The sequence below is a fragment of the Plutella xylostella genome, chromosome 3 (assembly GCF_932276165.1).
Source record: "Plutella xylostella chromosome 3, ilPluXylo3.1, whole genome shotgun sequence".
In the NCBI taxonomy this organism is placed as follows: Eukaryota; Metazoa; Arthropoda; class Insecta; order Lepidoptera; family Plutellidae; genus Plutella; species Plutella xylostella.
The window spans coordinates 7,789,405-7,812,335 of NC_063983.1; the positions used below are offsets into that span (position 1 = coordinate 7,789,405).

The window sequence follows — 22,931 nt, forward strand, 5'->3', positions numbered from 1 at the left end:
AACCTTACTGAGCAAAAATTTAAGAATTATGTTAAAGCTACATTATGTAGTAAAGCTTACTATAGTATAAATGATTATTTAAACGACAAAAACGCGTGGTCTTGTCCACCTCAGCTAAGGCTATTGAAAAAATGAAATGGATATAGGTACTTAAGTAAAATTGTAGGTACTAGATATAAGTAAAAATTGTAATAGATTATAAGGAAAAAGTTGAAAAGATGCTCGAGGAGTTTCTTTCGCCATTTCTTTCCTTCTCAATGACGGGGCCTTTGTGAAATGGTGGTAGATGACTATCGACAAATAATTGTAAAATTTTACGTCGATTAAACCATTTGAATTTGAAAAATTTGAATTTTGAATTCGTGATTTTCGGGATGTAGGAGAAAAATATCACAATTTGTACATTTACTACATACTTAATATATTATTTATTAAGATAACATTAGGAGAAACAAGATTATACATAGGTATAGACGAACATAAATTTGAGCAAACGAAACTTAGGTGTTTAAAGATTGTTCCTAAAGAGTTTTAGACGAAACGAGCCTTATGCCACATAAGTCTTGGCAAAGTGATGGTTCGGCCAAAAAAGTTTAGACCATACGAGTTATGCGAAATGAGTTTTGGTCAATAAAGATTATGCCAGATGAGCGGAACCCTCCCAAGGTACGTTACGTTACCCTACTAATAATCCAAAAATTAGTTTTTCTTGAATTATCGAAAAATTTTATTTTTTTACCCCTCCTCCCATACAGCGAAAAGTTAATTCGAAAAGAAAATCGACTTATCCCATCGTGTGGGGTACTTATCGTTAAAAAGGTATCTTTAAATACAACAAAAATTGCCGTGATACCATGTTATAATAGTATTTCAAAAGGGGGGGCCTTTATTAATATAATTCTGAAAAAAATGTTCTTTATAACTCGAAGTAAGTAATTGCAATGAAAACTATAGCGGACTCTGTATCATACATAGTTATTATAATATAACTCTACCAACTTATGATGTGCAGTTGCCCTAACTAAATGGTAATATATGGTTTTTTTTTGTTTCAAGCGGTCGGTCTATCTTATGGCTACGGAACCCTTTTATGGAACACGCTCTTAGCCGGATTTTTTATTCTTCCCTAATTTTGAGCCACTCCGTTTGCAGAAACAGATTTCCCTTTGGCTTGGGAATTCCGCAATAATAAGTTGCTTGAATTTAAGTTCAGGGTGCAGAAAAGTGACATCCGTTTTCTCGTAAAAGATTACCATACATCCATCCAAACTTATAACTTTTGCCTTCTGTATTAAGGACAAAATTAAGGAAATTTGAAACACTGTTTTGTAAAAAAAAAAATATTTTAAACAGCGGCAGGTACTAAACTATCTAAAAAACTATTTTGCCTATCGAGATAAAATCAGCCTAATTTAAATGCGAATTTAGTCTAGTTTTTTACGTTGTCATAGAATTTTGTCTGTCAATATTTTCAAAACTGAAGTCATATACTTACTTAAATAAATATTATCATACAAAAAAATCAAAAGACTTAATTAAAAAAACCGCTATTAGGTAGTACTTCAAGGCGAGGCAAAACCACCTTTTTAGACTTGCCCTTGACTTGCCCATCACCTATTTTAAGGGCTGGATCCGCGCCTGGGTGAGTTGGCGATGCACGATTGATTCTAGTATTTTGGACAGGAAGGGAAGTATGGAAATAGGACGATATTCATTTGGAGCGGAGGGGGTTGGAACTTTAGGAAGGGGAAGGACGTAAGCTATTATTTTATTGCTCGTGGTGTTTGTATCTCTTGGGTATATTATTACCCATCACGTTGAATAATTTAGCCTACGCCCCAGCCTCTTGACTTCATACATTACGACCCATTACGTCCCCACTGCTGGGGCTCAGGTCTCCTTCAAATGAAGGAAGGGTTTAGGCCTAGTCCACTACGCTGGCCAAGTGCGGGTTGGTGGACCCTAACACAAGCAAGCTTGTGCTGAGAGAATTGTCGGGTAAGTGGGCAACCCGACTGTCAGATGTTTTCAAGCCGCCCGAAGGCCTCTGACTAGGCTTAACGACTGCTGCCGAAGCAGCAACCTCTTGACTTGAATGCCGTTAAAGCGTTAAATATATTTCCTTATGTTTTTAACTTGACTGCTACATCAATAAAAAAAGTAATTATTAGTCTGTGAAGAATCACTGGATATGAATTGACAGCTGTCACTGTGACAGTCACCGAATCATCTTGGAGTTGTGACGAACCGAACGCCATTATCGGATTTGAAACTATTTTCATTGTGTTTTTGTAATATTATTGATCAAAGTACGTTAAAATGAGTGAATTAGTTTGGGGTATCAAAAATGGTGATATAGACCAAGTGAAAGACATAATCGAAAACAAGGTAATCGATGTTTTCCCATATCGTAGGTCCATTGTTTTCACCGAAGATTATGGAAATTGCATAGTGTTGGCAAGAGAAAGTCTCGTTTCCCATGGCAATCTATAGCAGTTTAGACCGTCAATAAAGTATTTACTACTTCTTTAATAGTGAATAACCGAATTTTGACTATTTATTTTCAGAAAATCGACGTAAATGCGTTGATAGACGGGCGAGTGCCGCTGCACTACGCGGCCGACTACGGACAGACCGTCGTCCTCAACTACCTGCTGGATAAAGGAGCTGATCCCAACGTAAGCAATCACAATATAATATACCCTGATTACACCCCCCAAGAAGGGTGGTGACGTGGTCAGACAGTATTCTCAGCCAATCCTCAAACAATGAACAGTGCTCTGCCGAGGATACTGTTTCGCTACTCTAGTTGGTAGCAAGGGTAGAAATATACTATTATGTTCTCTATGAGTTATCCCTACAAGAAATACATACACTTATTAAGGACTCTAACTAAAAACTTGATATGAAATGCAGTGTTTATGTTCACAGATGTTGGATAAGCATGGAATATCAGTCATACTGGCTGCTATTTGGGAAGGGCACACTGACTGTGTGAAAACACTACTTAAAAATGTAAGTATCTAATATTCATAAGTACTTTCTTCTTGTGTTAAATCTATGAACACGTAAATAAATTTAACTTAATACACAGGGTGCTTCAAAGGATGGAAAAACCCCAGATGGAACCCCATACATTGAGGCTGCTGAAAAAGATGAAATTAAGGAGTTGCTTACATAGGAAAAATCTTATTTGAAACACTGTTAATCTACTCGCTCACATGGATTATTTTTTATGCTATATCAGTGAGAAACTGCATAAGAGTATTCTTGCAAATATGATCTATTTTTACATGCATTTATTTGACTTACGGCGGTTGCATTATTTTTATAATATAGTATGAGAAAAATAAGAAAATTATTATGTATTTTGATTATGCGTCCATTTAGAGGTAGTGTTTGTATGAATTAAAGGGCCTGTTCTCTAATTAGAAATTAATTATTTAAGTTATATAAGATACTATTCAATTCCATGAGAACAACTATGTAAGGTGTAATTTTATTGATAAAATAAAATAAACACAGTTCACATTGTTGTTTTACTGTATAAAAAGATACAAAACATTCCTTTATGATACAAAAAGCAACTGTAACAAATACCTACACCTAATGTAAATAGTGCTACCTACCTATATTCCCTGTAGGTATTAAATTAAGGAGGATGGTGGTGTGTCAGAATCTTGCATTAAATAATTACATCTTTGGCTAGACATGTTTTTACTAGAACCCTGATAAACTTACTGATACTGAAGTATTGTAATTTCTTATTTACACACAATACAATCAAACAGCACTCACAAGATAATTATAGCTAATAATAAATTAATTTATCACAAAGTAAATACAGTATATAATATACAAAGCAAAGGCTTTTTAAACAAACTTCTCACTGTAACACAGTATTCACTAGTAAATAACCCAGTATATAGGTACATACAATTATGTAACCTTTTACATGTTTTGCTATGTTAATTTTACATATTTTATTGCCCAAATTGTATAAAACTATTTACGACTGGGTAATAAAATCTGTGGCACTATCCCATATTTAAAATAATGAAGCAATTTATCATAGTTCTCCCTCTCCAGTGGTGTATTTTTTATATTTCTTGGCCGGTGGACAGTAACATGCATTCTTCTGTGCATCTAAATAGGACTTACAGCCTAATGTTAAAGTGCCTGTAAATAGTAACTTTGCTGCTCCTTTACATCCTGAAAAGAAACAAAAAATAATTGAATATAGGTGCATTGTAATGATTTTTAGGAAGCAGTGTTTAAGAGAATCCTCTATGGAGATGTCTCTACAAGAATAAATTTATATATTCTAGCTTCTTGGTTTTAGGACATAATTTACCTTTAATAATAGTATCTCTCCCAATACTTGTTGATTTATATGAGTCACAGTAATTGTACAGGCATCTCTTGAAGTCTAGATCACAGACTTCCTTCCCAGAGTTGCATGTGTCATAGCAAATGTCGTGGGCGTCACAGCACTTCGTCATCTCTTCTAGTGGTAAGTATTCTGATGATATTTGGAAGCCTAGTGATCCGCAGCCATCCGATTTCGGGATATGGTTTCTGTTACGAACCGGCCTTTGACCTGCAAATGTTATTTGAATTAACACTAAAAGTTACTAAATGCTACGGTTAATAAATAATTATGATGGGCAATATTGTACCTTCTGGACAGGAATATATGCAGTCCTCTTCCACAGCCGCGTCGAATACATCGTGAAGGGATCGGAACTTCTCAACAACTGTTATTACATTGCGGAGACCATCCCCAAACACTGATTCAGCGGATAACACGGCATCTTTCAAGTTTCGTAACATAGTAGACCCAAAACCAGTGTAGGCATACGCTACAAAGGTTAGGAGATAAATAAATATTTTCTTATAGGGAATATCCATTTTCGATATTATCTCAGCGGCAAAATATATTCATTTTAAGTCAAATGTTCTCAGGCCACTAAAATAGGGACACGTAAAGGTAAATTGAATTTTAATTTTGAAACTTTTTGGATGACATCCAAATCAAAACAAATGTTCACAGAGTAGATATTCAGGAAAGCTTTTTTTTCTATGACCCTACGCAACATGTCACTGACTCTTCCACTGACCATTTTTGACAGTGCGACTGCCCCAGCTGAAATAAATTTTGAAACACAGGATAGCCATAGACATTTTTTTTATATTTTAAGTGTGGCAACATTAAAAGTGGATCCGGTAGCCATTTTGTTTTAAAAAGATAGCCTTTTCCGTTTCGTTGTCGTGAAAAATGACGGGCTTTAGTAATAAGGTGAGAAGAAATATCGAAAAATGCCCTAAAATTAGTTAATTTTGTTTCAAAAATTCAACGTAAATATATGTTTATGTCGTATTCATGTTTCTACACAATATCCAGTGAAAATAGTTACAGGAAATGTTGAATTTACGGCATGGACTTCATACACGTGCTTGTGCCACATTATTGTCTTCAAATAGTGTTTGAAATCATGTGTTTCTGTAATTTAATAAGACGTATCGTCTAAAAACTACTTTAAATACGATATTCTATAGCAAAATAACCTACCATGTTGTATTTACATATGGTGTAGTTTACGTTAGCATTGAGGTTATGCGGTACGTCAGCCATGGTTTGAAAAGGTGTTTGATGGGTTGTGTTTGTGTTGCAGGCCATCGTGATCGATGGCCGCGGCCATCTGCTGGGCCGCCTGGCCGCCATCATCGCCAAGGTGCTGCTGGAGGGCAACAAAGTCGTCGTCGTGCGATGTGAGCAACTCAACATTTCCGGCAACTTCTTCAGGTAACTATTGTACCACATTCTCTTTTATAATTTTGTATCATGCTATTAATTTATTACCATGCGAAGCTACATGGTTTCTCACGTTCGGCTTTGTCAGATTGAGGGAAACCAAATTCCTGATGCAGCAGGCCTACTGGCCTACTCTTATTGCCAATATAGGATTTCGGTCAGTGTGAAGGAAAGGGTGTGCGGGACTTAGAAAAATTTTCGATTTTTTTTTTACTTTTAAATTTCGGTATTTTAATAATGGGGGGTTACTTATTATGTTAATACAAACATATTATGTCAAATAAACTTTTCTCTGGAATGCGTATTTTCGACTCTATTGACACTTTACTTTTAAACCACACCAGGGACTCTGACAAATTTTTGAATGTTTTAAAATTTTTACATATTTACTCTTTTATTGATGAGATATGATTAGTTACATCATTTTATGAAATATATGTTAAATAAACTTTTCTCTGAGATTAGTAGTTTGCCTGTTATAATGTTTCAAAGTGTCGCAGGACTTTTTTTGTGATGTCAATAGAGTCGAAAATATGCATTCCAGAGAAAAGTTTATTTGACATTATATGTTTGTATTGACATAATACATAACCCCCCATTATTAAAATATCAAAATTAAAACATTAAAAAAAAATCGATTTTTTTTCTAAGTTCTTCTACTTTACTGGTAAAACTGACCCAGGGACTCTGACAAAATTTTCGATTTTTTTTTAATGTTTTAATTTTGATATTTTAATAATGGGGGGTTATGTATTATGTCAATACAAACATATAATGTCAAATAAACTTTTCTCTGGAATGCAAATTTTCGACTCTATTGACATCACAAAAAAAGTCCTGCGACACTTTGAAACATTATAACAGGCAAACTACTAATCTCAGAGAAAAGTTTATTTCACATATATTTCATAAAATGATGTAACTATAATGCGGCAAGTTACTTGGCGACCCTCCTTGCGGGGTGAAAGAAGTGGCGGGGGCGAGGTAGCACGACATGCTACACACGTAGAAAAGTGTGCCCGGATTAATCTCGCGATAGCTTGTAACTATTTCTGACGTAAGTAAAATTTTATTCTATGAGTGTTCCCGTAAATGTCATATTTAGCTTAAAATTTATAGTTTGACAGCATTAAAATTTGGATGTTTACCTTCAGAATATCTACCAATTTGAATTTATTTATGTAAAAGTGTTTTATTTTATAAATCAATTTCCATGTCACTTTCATGTTCACTCTCTGTTTGAACTTGTTCATCGTCGTCGTCATCCTCATCTTCATCATCGTTTTCATTAACTTCAATTATAAATCTAAGACAAAAACCAATTTATGTTTAATTTACAATAAATTATAAATAAACAATAACATACCTGTCCAATACATCGTCAAATACTCTATCAGATTTATAATATTCGTCTTAATTTTTTATGACATGGTCGTCACAATTTCTCCACTTTTTAGGCGAATAATTAGAGAAAAGCAACTCTAAGTCTTTTATCTCTTTATCTAAGTTAGAGTCAATCGACGTTCTTGCGAGCTCGCCTTTCGCGTACCGCCAAACAAGTTCAATAGGATTTAATTCCGGGTGGTATGGGGGTAGGCGAAGCACGATATGACCATTTTCTTTCAAAATTTCATCAATTTTGTAATTTTTCTCATTAATTACTTTCATTAAATCACATAAATTTTGGTTGCTTTCCTAGTTACAAGAACTGACAACTGACGCACTGTCATATGGACTCTTCGTCTTTGTTGTTTACTTTTTCGTATCTGACTGCGCAGTACCAACCTTTAGCCGCGTAGCATGACTGATCCGGTACGCTGTTCTACAAGAAGCCCCTATATTGAGGCATTATACGATTTGTTGTTTTTAACGTTATTTTGTTGACGAATTATAGATTCCTAATAATAATATAATGATAATATTAAAAAGGCCTCAACACTCATCCTAAGACTAATGGTCTCAGGATCAATGATCTCATGTGGGTCGCACTCAAATTATGACAGACTATATAAGACATGTGGCCGCCTCGGCTGCGCGGCCGAGACTGCCGTAACAATGACATGCAGTGCACGCGTTGCCCTTCCCCGCTACCCTCCCGCTATCCGCTGTCGTCTTGGGTACCTCGTCCCCTCCGCGTCTTTCACCCCGCAAGGAGGGTCGCCAAGCAACTTGCCAATCTATAATCACATCTCATCAATAAAAGAGTAAATATGTAAAAATTTGAAAACATTCAAAAATTTGTCAAGAGTCCCTGGTGTGGTTTAAAAGTAAAGTGTCAATAGAGTCGAAAATACGCATTCCAGAGAAAAGTTTATTTGACATAATATGTTTGTATTAACATAATAAGTAACCCCCCCATTATTAAAATACCGAAATTTAAAAGTAAAAAAAAAAATCGAAAATTTTTCTAAGTCCCGCACACCCTTTCCTTCACTCCAACCAGGATTTCAATACAACATACAGCGTTTTTAGTACAGCTAGGATAGAATACCAATAATATTTTATGTGAGAGATGTTATATCCTTTTTAGAACTTGCATTTTTAGGTTATAATGATGTTTACATTTGGGTAATTTGCGACTGAATCTCCATGTTGCTACTATATTATGTCTGATTTTATTCTCCTCCTACACTATGTGTTATTGTCGACCTGTTTTCTGTAAATTAATGAATGTTTGTACATTTCAGGAACAAGCTGAAGTTCATGTCTTTCCTCCGCAAGAGGTGTAACGTGAACCCGGCCCGAGGACCGTTCCACTTCAGAGCCCCCTCCAAGATCTTGTGGAAGACTGTCCGAGGTGAATATTTACTCAATTTTTAACCGACTTCGAAAAAGGAGGAGGTTCTCAATTCGTCTGTATGTATGTTTTTTTTTTTTTTTTATGTATGTTCATCGATTACTCAGCCATTTATGGACCGATTTTGAAAATTCTTTTTTTGATGTATTGGGTTGAGCTCAGGGGTGGTCCCATTTTTTTTTCAGAATTTTATTCCACCCCCAAGGGTGGGTAAAGGGGTAAAAACAGGGGTATAAATTTCCATTTTGGGCACTTATCAACCGATTCTTATGAAATTTATAACGTAAATATTGTTATTATAACAAAAAGATATGATGGTGACCTTGAGCTGATCTGATGATGGAAACGGAAGGCAGTCAAGGGAACTCCTCAACGGTATATAGCAACTACCTCGTGTTTGGGCTCGAATGATTCGTATTAACGAGTAGGACATATTGGTATCATTTGCATCTTACTTTTGATTGATAATTATTGCAAATAAACTAAAAATAACAAAATAAAATAATAATTTTAAAAAAATTAAAAACCGACTTCAAAAAACCACTAAAACGTAAGAAATAATTTAAGGTTTAGACCAATCCTAGGTCACAGTATAAATATACCTAAGCAGGTACTGTTCTTTTTTGAAGTTGGTGCCATATTTCTTCAGATTAACTACTTTGTCACTGCACCAACATCAAAAAAGAACAGTACCTGCTTAGGTATATTTATACTGTGACCTAGGATTGGTCTAAACCTTAAATTATTTCTTACGTTTTAGTGGTTTTTTGAAGTCGGTTTTTAATTTTTTTATATAGATTGCAGAAAGAAATCCCGTCTGTCTATTGTTCTGAAATGTGGTGGAATAATTTAGAAGGAAATCTATTCTGTAATATATCCTGTAGAGAACTGCCTGAAAACAACATTCATTAATTGAATTAATTGAAAAATAACAGTTCTTATGAAAAAGCTACTTTGGATTATTGAATTTATAATGTTATGAGGGTTATATTACCATTTACTTCAACTTGATGCCCTCAGACATTTCCATCCATCCACAGAACATTTAAAAACAATCTCATGATTATTAACAACATTTACCTACATTATTTGATGTGTTATGATAACAAACTTTGTATGAAGCCATCAGTCACAATTACCACCAAAAATCACAAGTTCCACATTTCTAAGTCCCGTAATATAACATTCCAGGCATGATCCCCCACAAGACTGAGCGCGGGAAGGATGCCCTGAGGAGGCTGCGTGCCTACGACGGGTGCCCGCCTCCGTTCGACGCGCGCCGCCGCGTGGTCGTGCCCGCCGCCCTCCGCGTCTTCTGCTTGAAGCCCGGACGCAAGGTGAGATACATGTTGTGTACATGTCATACCAAAAGCGACTTTGCTATGAACTAATTAAATAATAGTGATTTAATTGTTGTGAAGTCCCAAGATACAAGGTTGAAAGTGAAGGTGCCAACACTATCAGCTATAAGTTAGAACATTGTTGCATATTTTTATTTTTAATTGCTTACCAAAACACTTAATATAAAAGGTATAAGTACCCTGCAGTATACTTGAATATTCATGCCACAACAGCTAGGTGATTTAGCTATTGTATCATCAGTCACCATACTTGTTGTTTTTGGTACTTCACACTGAGCATATTTCAAAAACATGAATGATACTACTGGTACAGGCACCTTTTGAAAACCAGATTATTATTTATTAGATATATGTATGCTAAGATTGACTGGCAATTTATGAAACTATTTTGTTTTTGTAATCACCAATAGGTACTCACATTTAGTGTTGTTGATATTGGCTTTGGACAAATAGTTAAAACATTGATCTTATGGTAGCTAGTATTTGGAGATCAGCAGGAGACATTAATCAAGAACCAATAGCACATTAGAATCTCAATGATGTTCCACAAGGGTAATTTGCGACTGAAAGCCATCCAGCTGATGTTGTCAACTTTTATTGTCTGAGCCACTTTCCATCCCCCCCAAGAAACTTACACACTTATTCCTCGACTAACCGCAGTTGTTTCCCCACAGTACTGCCACGTTGGCCGCCTGTCGCACGAGGTCGGCTGGAAGTACCGTGAGGTGGTGCGCAAGCTCGAGGACAAGAGGAAGTTCAAGGCCATCCACAGAGTCGCCTACGAGAGGAAGCTCAAGGTTGGTTCACTTCTGTTGTGATTGTGGTTTGAGAGCTTGTGATTAGATTAGAATACAGCACAATGGCTTGCGCACTATTTCTGTGCGCGTGCACGGCAATGACCGTTTTTCCCTATCCTTAGAGACCGTGCGTTTGAAGCATGTAATAATCTAAAAACTACTCGTAACACTTTTGAGAGCTGTAGTGCTCCTAGGAAGAGGCCTTGTCTATTTTCCAGTAGTGGACGATTAATGGCTGGTGCTGATTGATCTTGCGATAATGTTGATTCTGACTAGGTATCTAAATGATGATTATTCACTTACCTACATTATTTGATGTGTTATGAAAAGACAACTTTACTGATTGAAGTTTAAAATAGTGAACCCCTTATTAATTTATTTAGTATGGTATCTAATTCCATTTGTTTTGTTTTCAGTCACTGACAAAGGCCGCCGGACTGAAGGTAGCGAAATCAACAGCTCCGTTCAACGCTACTATCCAATCCTACGGATACAACTAGGATTAAGATATCTTAATAAAAATAAACCATTGGTTGCCCAAACTATTCTCTTTTATTTCCTACAGTACACATATAGCAAAAAAGAAAAAAAACCTGACATAAAAGTTAAGTAGGTACTATTTACTCGTTAGGTTTTTAAGTTACTTTTTTATTTCCCGGGGTTTTTAATTTTGTTTTATCCTTTTTAAAGTAGGCAGCAGAAGTTAGGTGTTGCTAAGGGGTATACTAAGCCGAATCCTACGTGAGAATCCTAATGTTATATCTGCCCGATAATAAAATCAGAATGTCAAATTCGCGACAAAAAAAAATAGTCATTATCCATAGTAAAGTAACGTGACCAACGAAGTTTCTATGAAAAAAGAGGATGCTACAAACATAGGTTTCGGTTCAGTAAACCCGTTTTGCAACACCTGTATAGAAGGTTAAATGACGCTAGTAATAATGTACAATAGGGTGGACTTAATGCTAAAAGCATTTTCTGCCAGTCAACCTGCAGGAGTAGGAGGTACAAGAGCAAAAAGTACGGGTGTGCAAATCAATCTGATGAAGATAATCTTCAAATGGCTGAACAAATTTTCATGAAATATGGCTAAGGACACTCGGGCAACATCACCCTAAAAACACAATGAAAATCGGTTCAGCCGTTTGGAAACTACGCTGACATAGACACGTTAAAGTTATAACACCACTCTTTTGCTGTCGAGGGTTAAGAAGAGGAGTGTTAGTTCACCATTATCGACGTAACGTCAGTAGGTACAAAAGTAAACATATCTCATCTAATTAACTATAAGTACCGTCCATAGAACAACGCGGACTCGGGTGTACCGTCATATAAGTTTGTCGCAAGGTAAAGGAGGCTTATGTCTAAAAACTGTTTCTTCCAGACAACTTTGATTTCACAACTTCAGAAAAAAGTTTTAGATGCCCCCATCTAAAACTTTTTTCTGTGATGTGGTGAAAATTTGCTTATTTTTTCGATATCTCTTACGGTTTTCGAGATAAAAGCTAATTAGTAAAATGTACCTACTTACATAATTTTCTTGTTCAATTTCATTTATTATCATAAGCACATAAATAAAATGATGAATCCAGGCCTTAGTAGATACATCGGTTCCCGATCAGTGTTCTGCGGAGCCCAGGGGTTCCGTAAAAGACCCACAGAAGTGCCACCGAGTTTTTTTAACCATTCAACTCACAAAAAAGTAAAACTCACTCACTCACGACTGTAATCCCCGAAGGAGTAGGTAACTAGTCAGAGGTGGCTCACAAGTGAGCCACCCACTTTTCGCAGTAGGTACATTACATTTGTACGGGTTCCGCTCATCTCGCATAATCTTTATTGACCAAAACTCATTTCGCATAACTCGTATGGTCTAAACTTTTTTGGCCGAACCATCACTTTGCCAAGACTTATGTGGCATAAGGCTCGTTTCGTCTAAAACTCTTTAGGCACAATCTTTAAACACCTAAGTTTCGTTTGCTCAAATTTATGTTCCTCTATACCTATGTATAATCTTGTTTCTCCTAATGTTATCTTAATAAATAATATATTAAGATGTAGTAAATGTACAAATTGTGGTATTTTTCTCCTACATCCCGAAAATCACGATATTGTATGATCAAAAAATCGAAAGTTAACGACCAATATAATTATTACAAACCCCATGAGATCGAAACCTAAAAATAGGTGCGACGACGAGCAAAGCGAGGAGGAGCGTGTTAGGTACACATGTTCATCAAAACCAAAGCGGAGCGCAGCGAAGCGGAGCGGAGCGTTTTCCAAACCTCGGAAACAATACAAGGCACCAGTTTGCGCTATGTAGGGAGACGCTCCGTCAAAGTTAAAGCCAAACGAATATTATTACTTTGTATAAACCTAATAAGGTTCTACCTTTTTTGGCATAAGATTTATTTGCCTAATCTCGTATTGCATAGTAACGTTTGGTCAAAGTCTCGTTACGCCGAAAATCGTATGGCATAAATCTCGTTTAGTAAAAAGTTATTTCGCATAACATTGTTTAGCCTAATAATGGTATGGCCAAATCTTGAATAGCCTAATAATGCTATGGCATAGGTTTATTAGGTTTATACAAAGTAATAATATTCGTTTGGCTTTAACTTTGACGGAGCGTCTCCCTACATAGCGCAAACTGGTGCCTTGTACTGATTCTGCTGTTTGGAAAACGCTCCGCTCCGCTTCGCTGCGCTCCGCTTTGGTTTTGATGAACATGTGCACCTAACACGCTCCTCCTCGCTTTGCTCGTCGTCGCACCTATTTTTAGGTTTCGATCTCATGGGGTTTGTAATAATTATATTGGTCGTTAACTTTCGATTTTTTGATCATACAATATCGTGATTTTCGGGATGTAGGAGAAAAATACCACAATTTGTACATTTACTACATACTTAATATATTATTTATTAAGATAACATTACGAGAAACAAGATTATACATAACTAGGTATAGACGAACATAAATTTGAGCAAACGAAACTTAGGTGTTTAAAGATTGTGCCTAAAGAGTTTTAGACGAAACGAGCCTTATGCCACATAAGTCTTGGCAAAGTGATGGTTCGGCCAAAAAAGTTTAGACCATACGAGTTATGCGAAATGAGTTTTGGTCAATAAAGATTATGCGAGATGAGCGGAACCCACCTAATAAACCTATGCCATAGCATTATTAGGCTATTCAAGATTTGGCCATACCATTATTAGGCTAAACAATGTTATGCGAAATAACTTTTTACTAAACGAGATTTATGCCATACGATTTTCGGCTTAACGAGACTTTGACCAAACGTTACTATGCAATACGAGATTAGGCAAATAAATCTTATGCCAAAAAAGGTAGAACCCATTTGTACTCACATGCAGTGGCGGATTAAGAGCATCGGGGGCCCTAAGCACGAAGCCTGTGTAGGCCCCTAATTTAGAACAATTTGTTCCTGGAAAAAGAGTGACAAAACAGTTCAATAGCTAAAACGTCCTATAACTTTTCTATAAAAAAGGATGTAAAACATTTAAAAAAAAATTTGCTTGCCTTAGGGTCAATTCAGACGTACCACAACCACACCACAGCCACAACCACGCCGTGTGGTCGGGCGTATATTTTGTATTGAAAATGAATAATCCAATTCACACGTGCCACATTTTGCCGTTGTCATCGACCACCTGTGTAATACGACCACATCGCAACCACATCGCGTCGGCAACGCCGCCACGCGGCGGCGGCACCGCGGCCACCTCCTCTCCCTATTAAATGCATACAACCACGGGGTTACCACATCGCAACGACAGCGACAACACAACCACATCGACATTTTGTCGCTGCCACAACGCAACTGCAAAAAGCCGCTGTCACACTATTCACACGTAACCACAGCTTGACCACATTATGTCGCTGCGACGTGGTGTGGTTGTGGTACGTGTGAATTGACGCTTAAAGGCCTACGACACGCGCAAGTATCATCACAGTTACATGTCGTTGCGATGTGGTAACGACGTGGTCGTGTGCAGTAAGTGTGAATTCACACGTACCACAACCACACCACGGTCCACGTCGCAGCGACAAAATGTGGTCAAGCTGTGGTTACGTGTGAATAGTGTCACAGCGACTTTTTGCAGTTGCGTTGTGGTAGCGACAAAACGTCGATGTGGTTGCGTTGTCGCTGTCGTCGCGAAGTGGTAACCACGTGGTCGTATACAGATAATAGGGAGAGCAGGTGGCCGCGGTGCCGCCGCCACGTGGCGGCGTTGCCGTCGCGATGTGGTTGCAATGTGGTCGTATTACACAGGTGCTCGATAACATCGGCAAAATGTGGCACGTGTGAATTGGATTATTCATTTTCAATAAAAAATATACGCCCGACCACACGGCATCGTTGTGGTGTGGTTGTGGCTGTGGTATGGATGTGGTTCGTGTGAATTGACCCTAAGTACGCGCAAGCCTCATTTTTGTCAAAATCATCGGCGTGGAAACTGGAAACAATGATTCCCAATGAGGAACTATTTCTTCTACTGGTGTATTTTCAATGCCTGCAAACAACTAGATTTTTTCACTACAAAAAAGTCTCGTTGCCTGCTATTCCCAAAAATCAAACCGTATACACGATCGAAGAAGACAAAAAAATTGCTGTTTTAAAAAAAACTTTCACATGTCAAACTACTTAAGGATTTAAGAGAAGATTCTAATGAATGGCAATTAAAATTTCAAACATGTCGAAAAAATGCGCAAGCCTCGCTCCGGGGTTGGCGCGGTATACAGTTTTACCACCCATTCGCACTGTATTCCATGTACAGTACAAGCCGGCCTGCGCAGGCAAAACTGTGGTGATACTTACGCGTGTGGTAGGCCCTTTAATCAGACCAAACTCATTAGGCACATCGGACATATTGTGGATGAATAAAATTTAGGTATAAAATGAAACAGCAGCAGAGGATGGGGGCCCCTGGAGGCCCGGGGCCCCAAGCACGTGCTTGTTGTGCTTATACGTTAATCCGCCACTGCTCACATGATAGGTTGCGAACTATATCGCCGTTTTGGAATAAGTAGGTACAATGCACTTAGTATACACATCTAGAATCTAAATGTGCAGGTTTCCTCACGATGTTTTCCATCACCGTAAGAGCACGTGGTATTATTTGAACCCACGGCTTCTCGATTGAGAGGACGAGGCCTTATCCATTAGGTACGCCACCGCTCTAAACTTGTTCAATTTCATTTATTGTCGTAAGTACATAAATAAAATTAAAATGATAAATTCAGGCCTTAGTAGATACTTACATCGGTTCTCGATCAGTGTTCTGCAGTACGAGACTCACAGAAGTGCCGCGAAAATTCTTAACCATTCCTCTCACAACAAAGTAAAACCATAGAATAACGAGACTAGCACTTGTTATTCTATGGTAAAACTGAATTTGACTGTCGTTTAGCAAAACAGTGTAACAAGGAGGCTTATGTCCGAAAACGGTTTCTCCCAGACAACTTTGATTTCACAACTTTAGAAAAAAAGTTTTAGAGGGGGGTGTGGTTACCTAGGTGATGATGAAAATTTGCTTATTTTTTCGATATCTCTTACGGTTTTTGAGATATAAGCTAATTAGTAATTTTACTACATTTGTACTCGTACTTAATTTTATTCTTGAATTTCATCTATTGTCGCAGGTACTCAACTAAAGCGATAAAACCAAACCATCAAAGGTGCAGCGGTTCCCGATTAGCCCAGGGGTTCCGTAATAGATATTCAGGAGTGCTGCGATTTACTACTTTACCGTTCACAACAATGTAAAACTTTACGTTATCGTTTAGCAAAACATTGTAAACTTTCCATAAACGAGTTATTTGATCATCAGCCCGTAATGGTCTACTCCCGGACATACACGCCTCTCCAAGGAGCGCCACAACCCTAGCTGTCCTCGGTCTTCCTCATCCAGCCACTATCGTCTATCGATATCGATCAGCTACCGCCCGCACGGGCTCGTTATCGACGTAGATAAACGTCACTATATCGCAATTCGCCATAAGTACGGCGCAGTGATTGAAACGCGCATTGAATAAGCTTATCGACTTCGATAACAGACCCGTGCCGCGGCAGCAGGCTTTCGTCAGACCAGCAGACTGGAGGGTGTTCACGTTTGCCTTATCGAACTCGAGAACTGCTACCATAGGTTCTTCGGAAAATCATGAAGACCACGTGTTATTGAATGAGGCCGTCTCTACCAGACCAGGACTAGTCCTTAACCGACGCCCACGCCATGTCTTTTAATCATAATATTCAGATTGATGATGATGATAATATGATACATTTTTATGTAGGTACGTAGGTACCTACTTATTTATTCTTAGTCCTGAAACTTGGAAACCTAACTTTATACACTATACCTACCCTCTACTTACCCCATTTTGTCCCGCATTGACGTCATAGGACTTCAATTTATGGGTCCGATTTAGTGCTCCAGTGGACACAATCAGATAATTATTTTACGCGCGCGACAAATCTCCCATTGCAGCTGCGGCCCGCTGATAGCGCGCTGTTTAGTCCGCACGAACAGTGTTGATACTTTCACAACTTATAATATTATTTTCATGACTTAGTCGTAAAACAAACATGTGAACATAATAAAAATATACATAAACAGGATTTTCTTTATGAAGGTAGGTATTTTATTTGGAAGATCTATTCTGAGGAATGATGATGGTTCAGTCCCAAGCTGTCTCAGACAAACGTGATAGTTTGGTAGGTAGTTAATTACGCCTATTATTATTATTAGATATAGGTACCTATACAAAGGAATCCCTAATAGCTCTACTTATTGTTTTGATTCGTTTCTATAATCTGCAACACCCACGACACCCAGTATTTCTACAAATTGCAAGTCTCAAGACCGTTTAACAGCGACCAGTAAAAAGTGGCTGCGTAGGTCGCTGAAAATTGAATGCGTTCTACCGTCTAATAGCCTCATTCAACCCTTACGCCGTTGCAATATAAAAGACGGCCCGAGCCTTCTCTCCTCAGTACGGAAGTCAGCTTCCACCGTCGTCACTTGCACCTCTAGAGCCAGAAGAAGTCTCCACAACTCCAGCCATCGTGACTATGCATAACTGGCGCCTCCTGCTGCTTGCGTTACTCGCGGCCGCTCAGCCCGGGCCCTCGGAGTCCTTCACTGACCGCACCCTCATTGATGGCCGCTGCTCCGAAGGCCCTCTCCAACAACGGGACACCAGGGATTCCATCTATGGAGCCAGGAAGATTGACCAAGACCATCGCTTGAGCAGGGAGGTAGTGCGAGACGGTCGTCGTGACTCCCAACGGTATGAAGCCAGGGACTCGAGGGTCGCGTCGGTAGAGCGAAGGGTAGTCGATGACCGCTCGGCCCGGGACAGTACTCGCCTGATTGGATCTTCTTTCCAAGTTCAAGGTCGTGTTGGAGCCGACAGCCGCATAGCCCGGGAAGTAGACGCTCGACGAGTCAGCAACGTTCGCGATCGCATCCGTGAAGTTTCCCGCGAGCGCTCGTCCAGATACGCACGAGATGTTCGCCAAGATGGCCGAAGCAGTCGCGAATCGAGACAAGATGAGCTCCGACACCATCGCCTATTCAACGATGAGAGGATGTCCAGCCGGGCTCTGCGGGAAGAAAGAAACCGTGTCTTCACACAATCCCCCCGCAACACGGAGGATCGCCCTGAAGTCACAAGGGCACGGAATCAGGTAACCCGAAGATCATTATCTCGCGATGCCCTTCGCTCCCAACTTGAGAGGATCGAAGCACGGGACCAGCGAATGAATATGCGGGATGAATCTAGACGTGACTTTCAGGAGCGACGCTCTTTGGATAGGGTACTGGATGCAACTGAAAGGCGCGATATTGACAGCATTCGCCTCTCAAGGTCAAACAGCCAACGAAGGGTCGCGGAGGACGATCGGCGTTTTGTTCGTGACGCTAGAGACAACGCTCGACGCGAGGTCATGGAAAGGTCTGAAAGGTCATCTATGGAGACCCGGCGAGTGATTAACCGGGATCTGAACCGTGAAAGGTTTTCAGAAGCAAGAGTTGCAGACGAGCGACGTTCTAGGAGTTTGGAATTAAATGAAATTCATAGGGAACGAATGGAGAGCAGAAATAATGACAGAGAAGTACGCGCTTTCAGCCGAGACGCACGAACTGCTGAAACCGGACGTAGAGACACCAGGAGATCAATGGGAAGAGATTCTGAAATCCGCGATCAGCGGTCCACCCGTCTTAGTCGCTCTGACGTAGAAACAAGAAGGGTGGACTCCAGAAGAATAAATGAAAGAGAAATCCGCGATAGCCTTAGGAGCATGGACCGACGCCAAATCCGCTCGAATGAACGCTTGGACTTGGCGCGAGAACGTCGTGCGGTCACCGACCGGCTCACCCGTTCCGTTGACAGAACTCCAGTAGTTCGATCAAGCGACTCACGTCTCAGCAGCGAACCAGAGAGAATTCGGGAGATAAGGCGTACGGAAAGTCGCTCCACTGAACGGTATGATGCGGTCCGTGATTCGCGAGCACGGGAAAGTCGATTATTTACTGGAGTACGGGCACAAAGAGTAGACACCAGGCGAGCTATCGACAGACGAGATGTCAACACAATGGACCGTCTTAGCAACATGCCTGAGGAATCTCGGCGGGAGTCAAGGCGTACAGTCGAAAGAGAATCCAGGATCGTTCGCGAAGAGCGTAGCGACATGCATTCGAGGGCTCGCCTTGCTGGAGTTCGCGACCAACGACTGGACCTGACCCGCAACATCCATCAAACGGAAAATTCTAGGGAAGTACGCAATATCAGGGATACAAGGCGTGACATTTCACGAGAGGCACAAAGAACGACAGTGCGTCAAGAGCGCTTACCTAGCGATCGCCGAGACATCAGATCTGAAGATTCAAGGAGGATGAACACAAGGATGTCTGGAAACGACAGGAGCATTGATATGAGGCGAGCAAATGAACGGAATATGAGAACCAACACTCGCGACGCGAACCGAAGGGTTGAGCTTGCAAACGAGCGGGACTCTATCCGAGACACTAGAATCGAGTCCCGTAGGGTCAGCCGATCTGAGAGAATATCCAATCCTGAACGCCGAGTCGACTCTCGAAGAGAGAACGAACGACTTAGCCGAGACGTATCCCGCCGCGAAGTCAGGACGGGTGAGCGACGCGACTATCAAGACATGAGGGTTAAACGCGAAGTACCAGAAACACGCTTCGAAGCCAGAAACCTAAAGAGCCTAGAACGAGATACTGTTAATCTAGCTGGACACCGAAGCTCTTGGGATGCTGTCAATGAGAAAGGGCAGATGGAATCTCGTTCAGCCATGAACTGGCAGTACCTGTTCTACACACTGCAAGGGTTGTATCTTGGCAGCGTCATCCTGCAGATGATTGGAGCATCTGATAAAAATAAAATGAGGTAAGTTACAGCTAATAATAACAATGCCTATTTTGTGCGCTTCAGGGTATACCCAGGACTTCAGTTAAAGACCTACATACATAATAGCCTAGCTAAATATATGAGTGAGCCATAGAATTATTTTTTTTAGCTAAAATATAATTTTAATTTTTTATATTTCAGGTCTACAGGCTTCTGGGCTACCACACAAAAAATGCTGAAAGTTGAATAAGCAGAGAACATGGCCATATTATTATATCTTCTATTTATCTGTAGTTGGTATTAAAATATATTATGTGAATAGTTTTGTTGTAATTTTAGAGGAGTATAAAATAAATATGTATATTGGTGTTATTAACTTGACTTTCATTCAAACGCCATTTGATTAGCATTAGAGATTTATTCTAAAATACGCTTAAAGTATAAACTTATGAGTACTTAACTAAGGGCAACTTAAAAATCTAGGGAGTCATTTTTCTTTTTCTGTTGTCCTTCATACCAGGCTTTGGAGATCATCCTCTTCATCTCATCATCACCAGTCTCGTACCTGGAAATGAAAGATTTTTAAGTAAATACACTGTGCAAAAGTTTGTTCGTATGGATAATTATTACTCTTTACATGTAAAAACAGATTCACATTTGATGAAATTTGATAGGAAGAAGGTAGCTGATAACCTGGAATAACATATAGGCTACTTTTATCCCAGATTTCCCTTTTTTGGCAAAACAAGGCTCGCCAGAACAGCTAGTGGGTAATTATTTTAATGGCACATTGCTACCACGAAATTTTTCATAGCATTGATCTATACAGGGTGTAAAAATTAATGTGTTTAATACCAGAGTCAAGTCAAATTGTGGGATCCATGGGTATCTGCTAATGTATCAGTGTGTGTACATAATATAGGATATGGGAAAAATGTCTGAATTGTGAGCACCAACATCTTCAAAAAATACCAATACTTTGCTTGTATTATACAGAAAAGAGTAAATAACAAAACATTGTCAGCTACTTACATATTCTTCATCAAGCTCATGATGGACTCCTGGGGGTCCTTGCCGGCGGACGCTTCCTCGGGCTTGAACCGGTTGTTGCGCTGGTCATCCAGTTTTTTATCAATCTCTGTCATGTGTGACCACTTGGAGCCTGCGCTTGACTTGGCGAGGAAGATCACCACCATATCTGGAAAAAGCAACAAAGTTTACTATTGTTTTATTGTATATTGAGTCTTTAAACTCATTTATTTGAAGAAATAAATTCAATAAATAAATTCTTATTTCGCATTTAGCCTCTAAAGTCAATCTGCATAAAATTTTGGGGCTCTATTCTGATCAGTTTAGCCACCAAAGTTTTCACAATGAAGTCAGAATAGAAGTGTACAAAGGGTAGACTAAATACAAAAATAATTTTCTATTAGTAGTAATTTTTTATTACAACTATACTGTTCAACTAAGACTCATATGAGCAGCTGATAATTCTCACCAGTCTTTTGTTTCCAGTGGCTGTCCTCCACCACTATATTCTCAAGCAGGTTGTTGATGATGAGCACATAGTCCTTGTTCTCGTGGTTGTCGACGTGCAGCTCCAGGGACCGCTCCGTCAGCTTGCAGTACACCTGCTCCTTCGGGGCATTCTGGACCCCCTTGAGCGTGACAAACACTTTCACGTATTTGTCCGATTGATCCCAACCTGGAAGGATTCAACAGTTGAATGAAGTGTTGTGTGAATTGAAATAATTTAGTTTTAATAAAATATGTTTCAGACAATTGTCATAAATTTATAAGGGGGAAAATAAAAGATTACTGCCTAATTTCAGGTTTCTAATAGACTTCTATTCTTTATAAAGCCATGCTTAACCTCTGACCCCTAATTTTGTTAATGTTAGATTCAGCCAAACCTCAGACAAAGAAATAAAATCATATAGGAGGTAATTTCTCACCATAGCCATTTAGTTTAACTTTGTATCGCTTAGCTTCAGCAGCGGCGGCCGGGGCGGGCGCGGCGACGGCGTCGGTTGAAGACGAAGCCTTCGCGGCTTCTTGCAAATTAATGAGCTCAGTCTCTAGCTTCCTCACTTCCAAAGAAAGAATATCCTGGACCTTCTTGCGTGTTGCCTGTTTTGTTATTTTCTGGAGCTCCTCTATGTCACTTCGTAACTAGAATTAGACAATGCAATAAATATAAATCAATACACTGATGGTTTACAGAGAACACCGGTAGAAACGTTCAGTTTCTATTGCTTACCTCCTTGATCTTGTTTTCCGCCATTCTTGAATGTAAGAGGTACGATAATCAAGTGACTGTTTAAGGGTTGTTATATAAATATCAAGATAAACACGAGATTTTCTTGGTTGTTGCGGATACAATTGGTAATAACACAAAAATTGTTAAACACGTTCTAGAAATTGCAATGCTCAGCAAAAAAACTCGAAATTGCTCGAACACTCGAACAAGTCGAACACCAAAGAGAGGGAACGTCAAAATTATATTCTGTGTTTGAGACTACTGTCATAATTATTGTTATTTTATTCTGTGCCAAACTCAGAATACCGGTTCAGCCTCAGAATAATGACAGCCTCTCACTTCAGTTGCTTCAAAACTTCAGCAGTTTTACGGTCCTCCCGACGGTCAACGGCAACATGCTTTAGTTTCTGAAATATGAATCACATATGAATCACTCACCCTCACGACGGCGAAGGCCTCATATTAAAGTTTGAGTTACACCGAAGTGCCTCCCTAGCAGTGATAA

At 39.2% G+C, this 22,931-nt stretch overlaps 5 protein-coding genes across 5 annotated transcripts; 3 read left to right on the forward strand and 2 right to left on the reverse strand.

Moving 5' to 3' along the window:
• Positions 1–2,204: 2,204 nt before the first annotated feature.
• LOC105388103 (myotrophin) lies at positions 2,205–3,529 on the forward strand. Its single transcript, XM_011558953.3, has 4 exons — positions 2,205–2,388; positions 2,568–2,678; positions 2,932–3,015; positions 3,095–3,529. Exons 1-4 carry the CDS (start codon positions 2,320–2,322, stop codon positions 3,179–3,181), a joined length of 351 nt encoding a protein of 116 aa, XP_011557255.1. The 5' UTR covers positions 2,205–2,319; the 3' UTR covers positions 3,182–3,529.
• A 408-nt stretch (positions 3,530–3,937) lies between these two features.
• Positions 3,938–4,957, reverse strand: LOC105388102 (group XIIA secretory phospholipase A2). The gene is made up of 3 exons (XM_011558952.3): positions 4,680–4,957; positions 4,355–4,600; positions 3,938–4,212 (listed from the first exon to the last, which is right to left on the reverse strand). Exons 1-3 carry the CDS (start codon positions 4,909–4,911, stop codon positions 4,070–4,072), a joined length of 621 nt encoding a protein of 206 aa, XP_011557254.2. The 5' UTR covers positions 4,912–4,957; the 3' UTR covers positions 3,938–4,069.
• A 198-nt stretch (positions 4,958–5,155) lies between these two features.
• LOC105388101 (60S ribosomal protein L13a) lies at positions 5,156–11,312 on the forward strand. Its single transcript, XM_011558951.3, has 6 exons — positions 5,156–5,299; positions 5,676–5,806; positions 8,503–8,612; positions 9,804–9,949; positions 10,648–10,770; positions 11,187–11,312. Exons 1-6 carry the CDS (start codon positions 5,279–5,281, stop codon positions 11,268–11,270), a joined length of 615 nt encoding a protein of 204 aa, XP_011557253.1. The 5' UTR covers positions 5,156–5,278; the 3' UTR covers positions 11,271–11,312.
• A 7,459-nt stretch (positions 11,313–18,771) lies between these two features.
• On the forward strand, positions 18,772–20,507 carry LOC105396940 (arginine/serine-rich protein PNISR). Its single transcript, XM_011568952.3, has 2 exons — positions 18,772–20,205; positions 20,368–20,507. Exons 1-2 carry the CDS (start codon positions 18,881–18,883, stop codon positions 20,414–20,416), a joined length of 1,374 nt encoding a protein of 457 aa, XP_011567254.3. The 5' UTR covers positions 18,772–18,880; the 3' UTR covers positions 20,417–20,507.
• Positions 20,508–20,564: 57 nt separating this feature from the next.
• LOC105396941 (calcyclin-binding protein) lies at positions 20,565–22,622 on the reverse strand. Its single transcript, XM_038117163.2, has 5 exons — positions 22,427–22,622; positions 22,122–22,338; positions 21,665–21,871; positions 21,199–21,364; positions 20,565–20,731 (listed from the first exon to the last, which is right to left on the reverse strand). Exons 1-5 carry the CDS (start codon positions 22,448–22,450, stop codon positions 20,638–20,640), a joined length of 708 nt encoding a protein of 235 aa, XP_037973091.2. The 5' UTR covers positions 22,451–22,622; the 3' UTR covers positions 20,565–20,637.
• Positions 22,623–22,931: the final 309 nt, after the last annotated feature.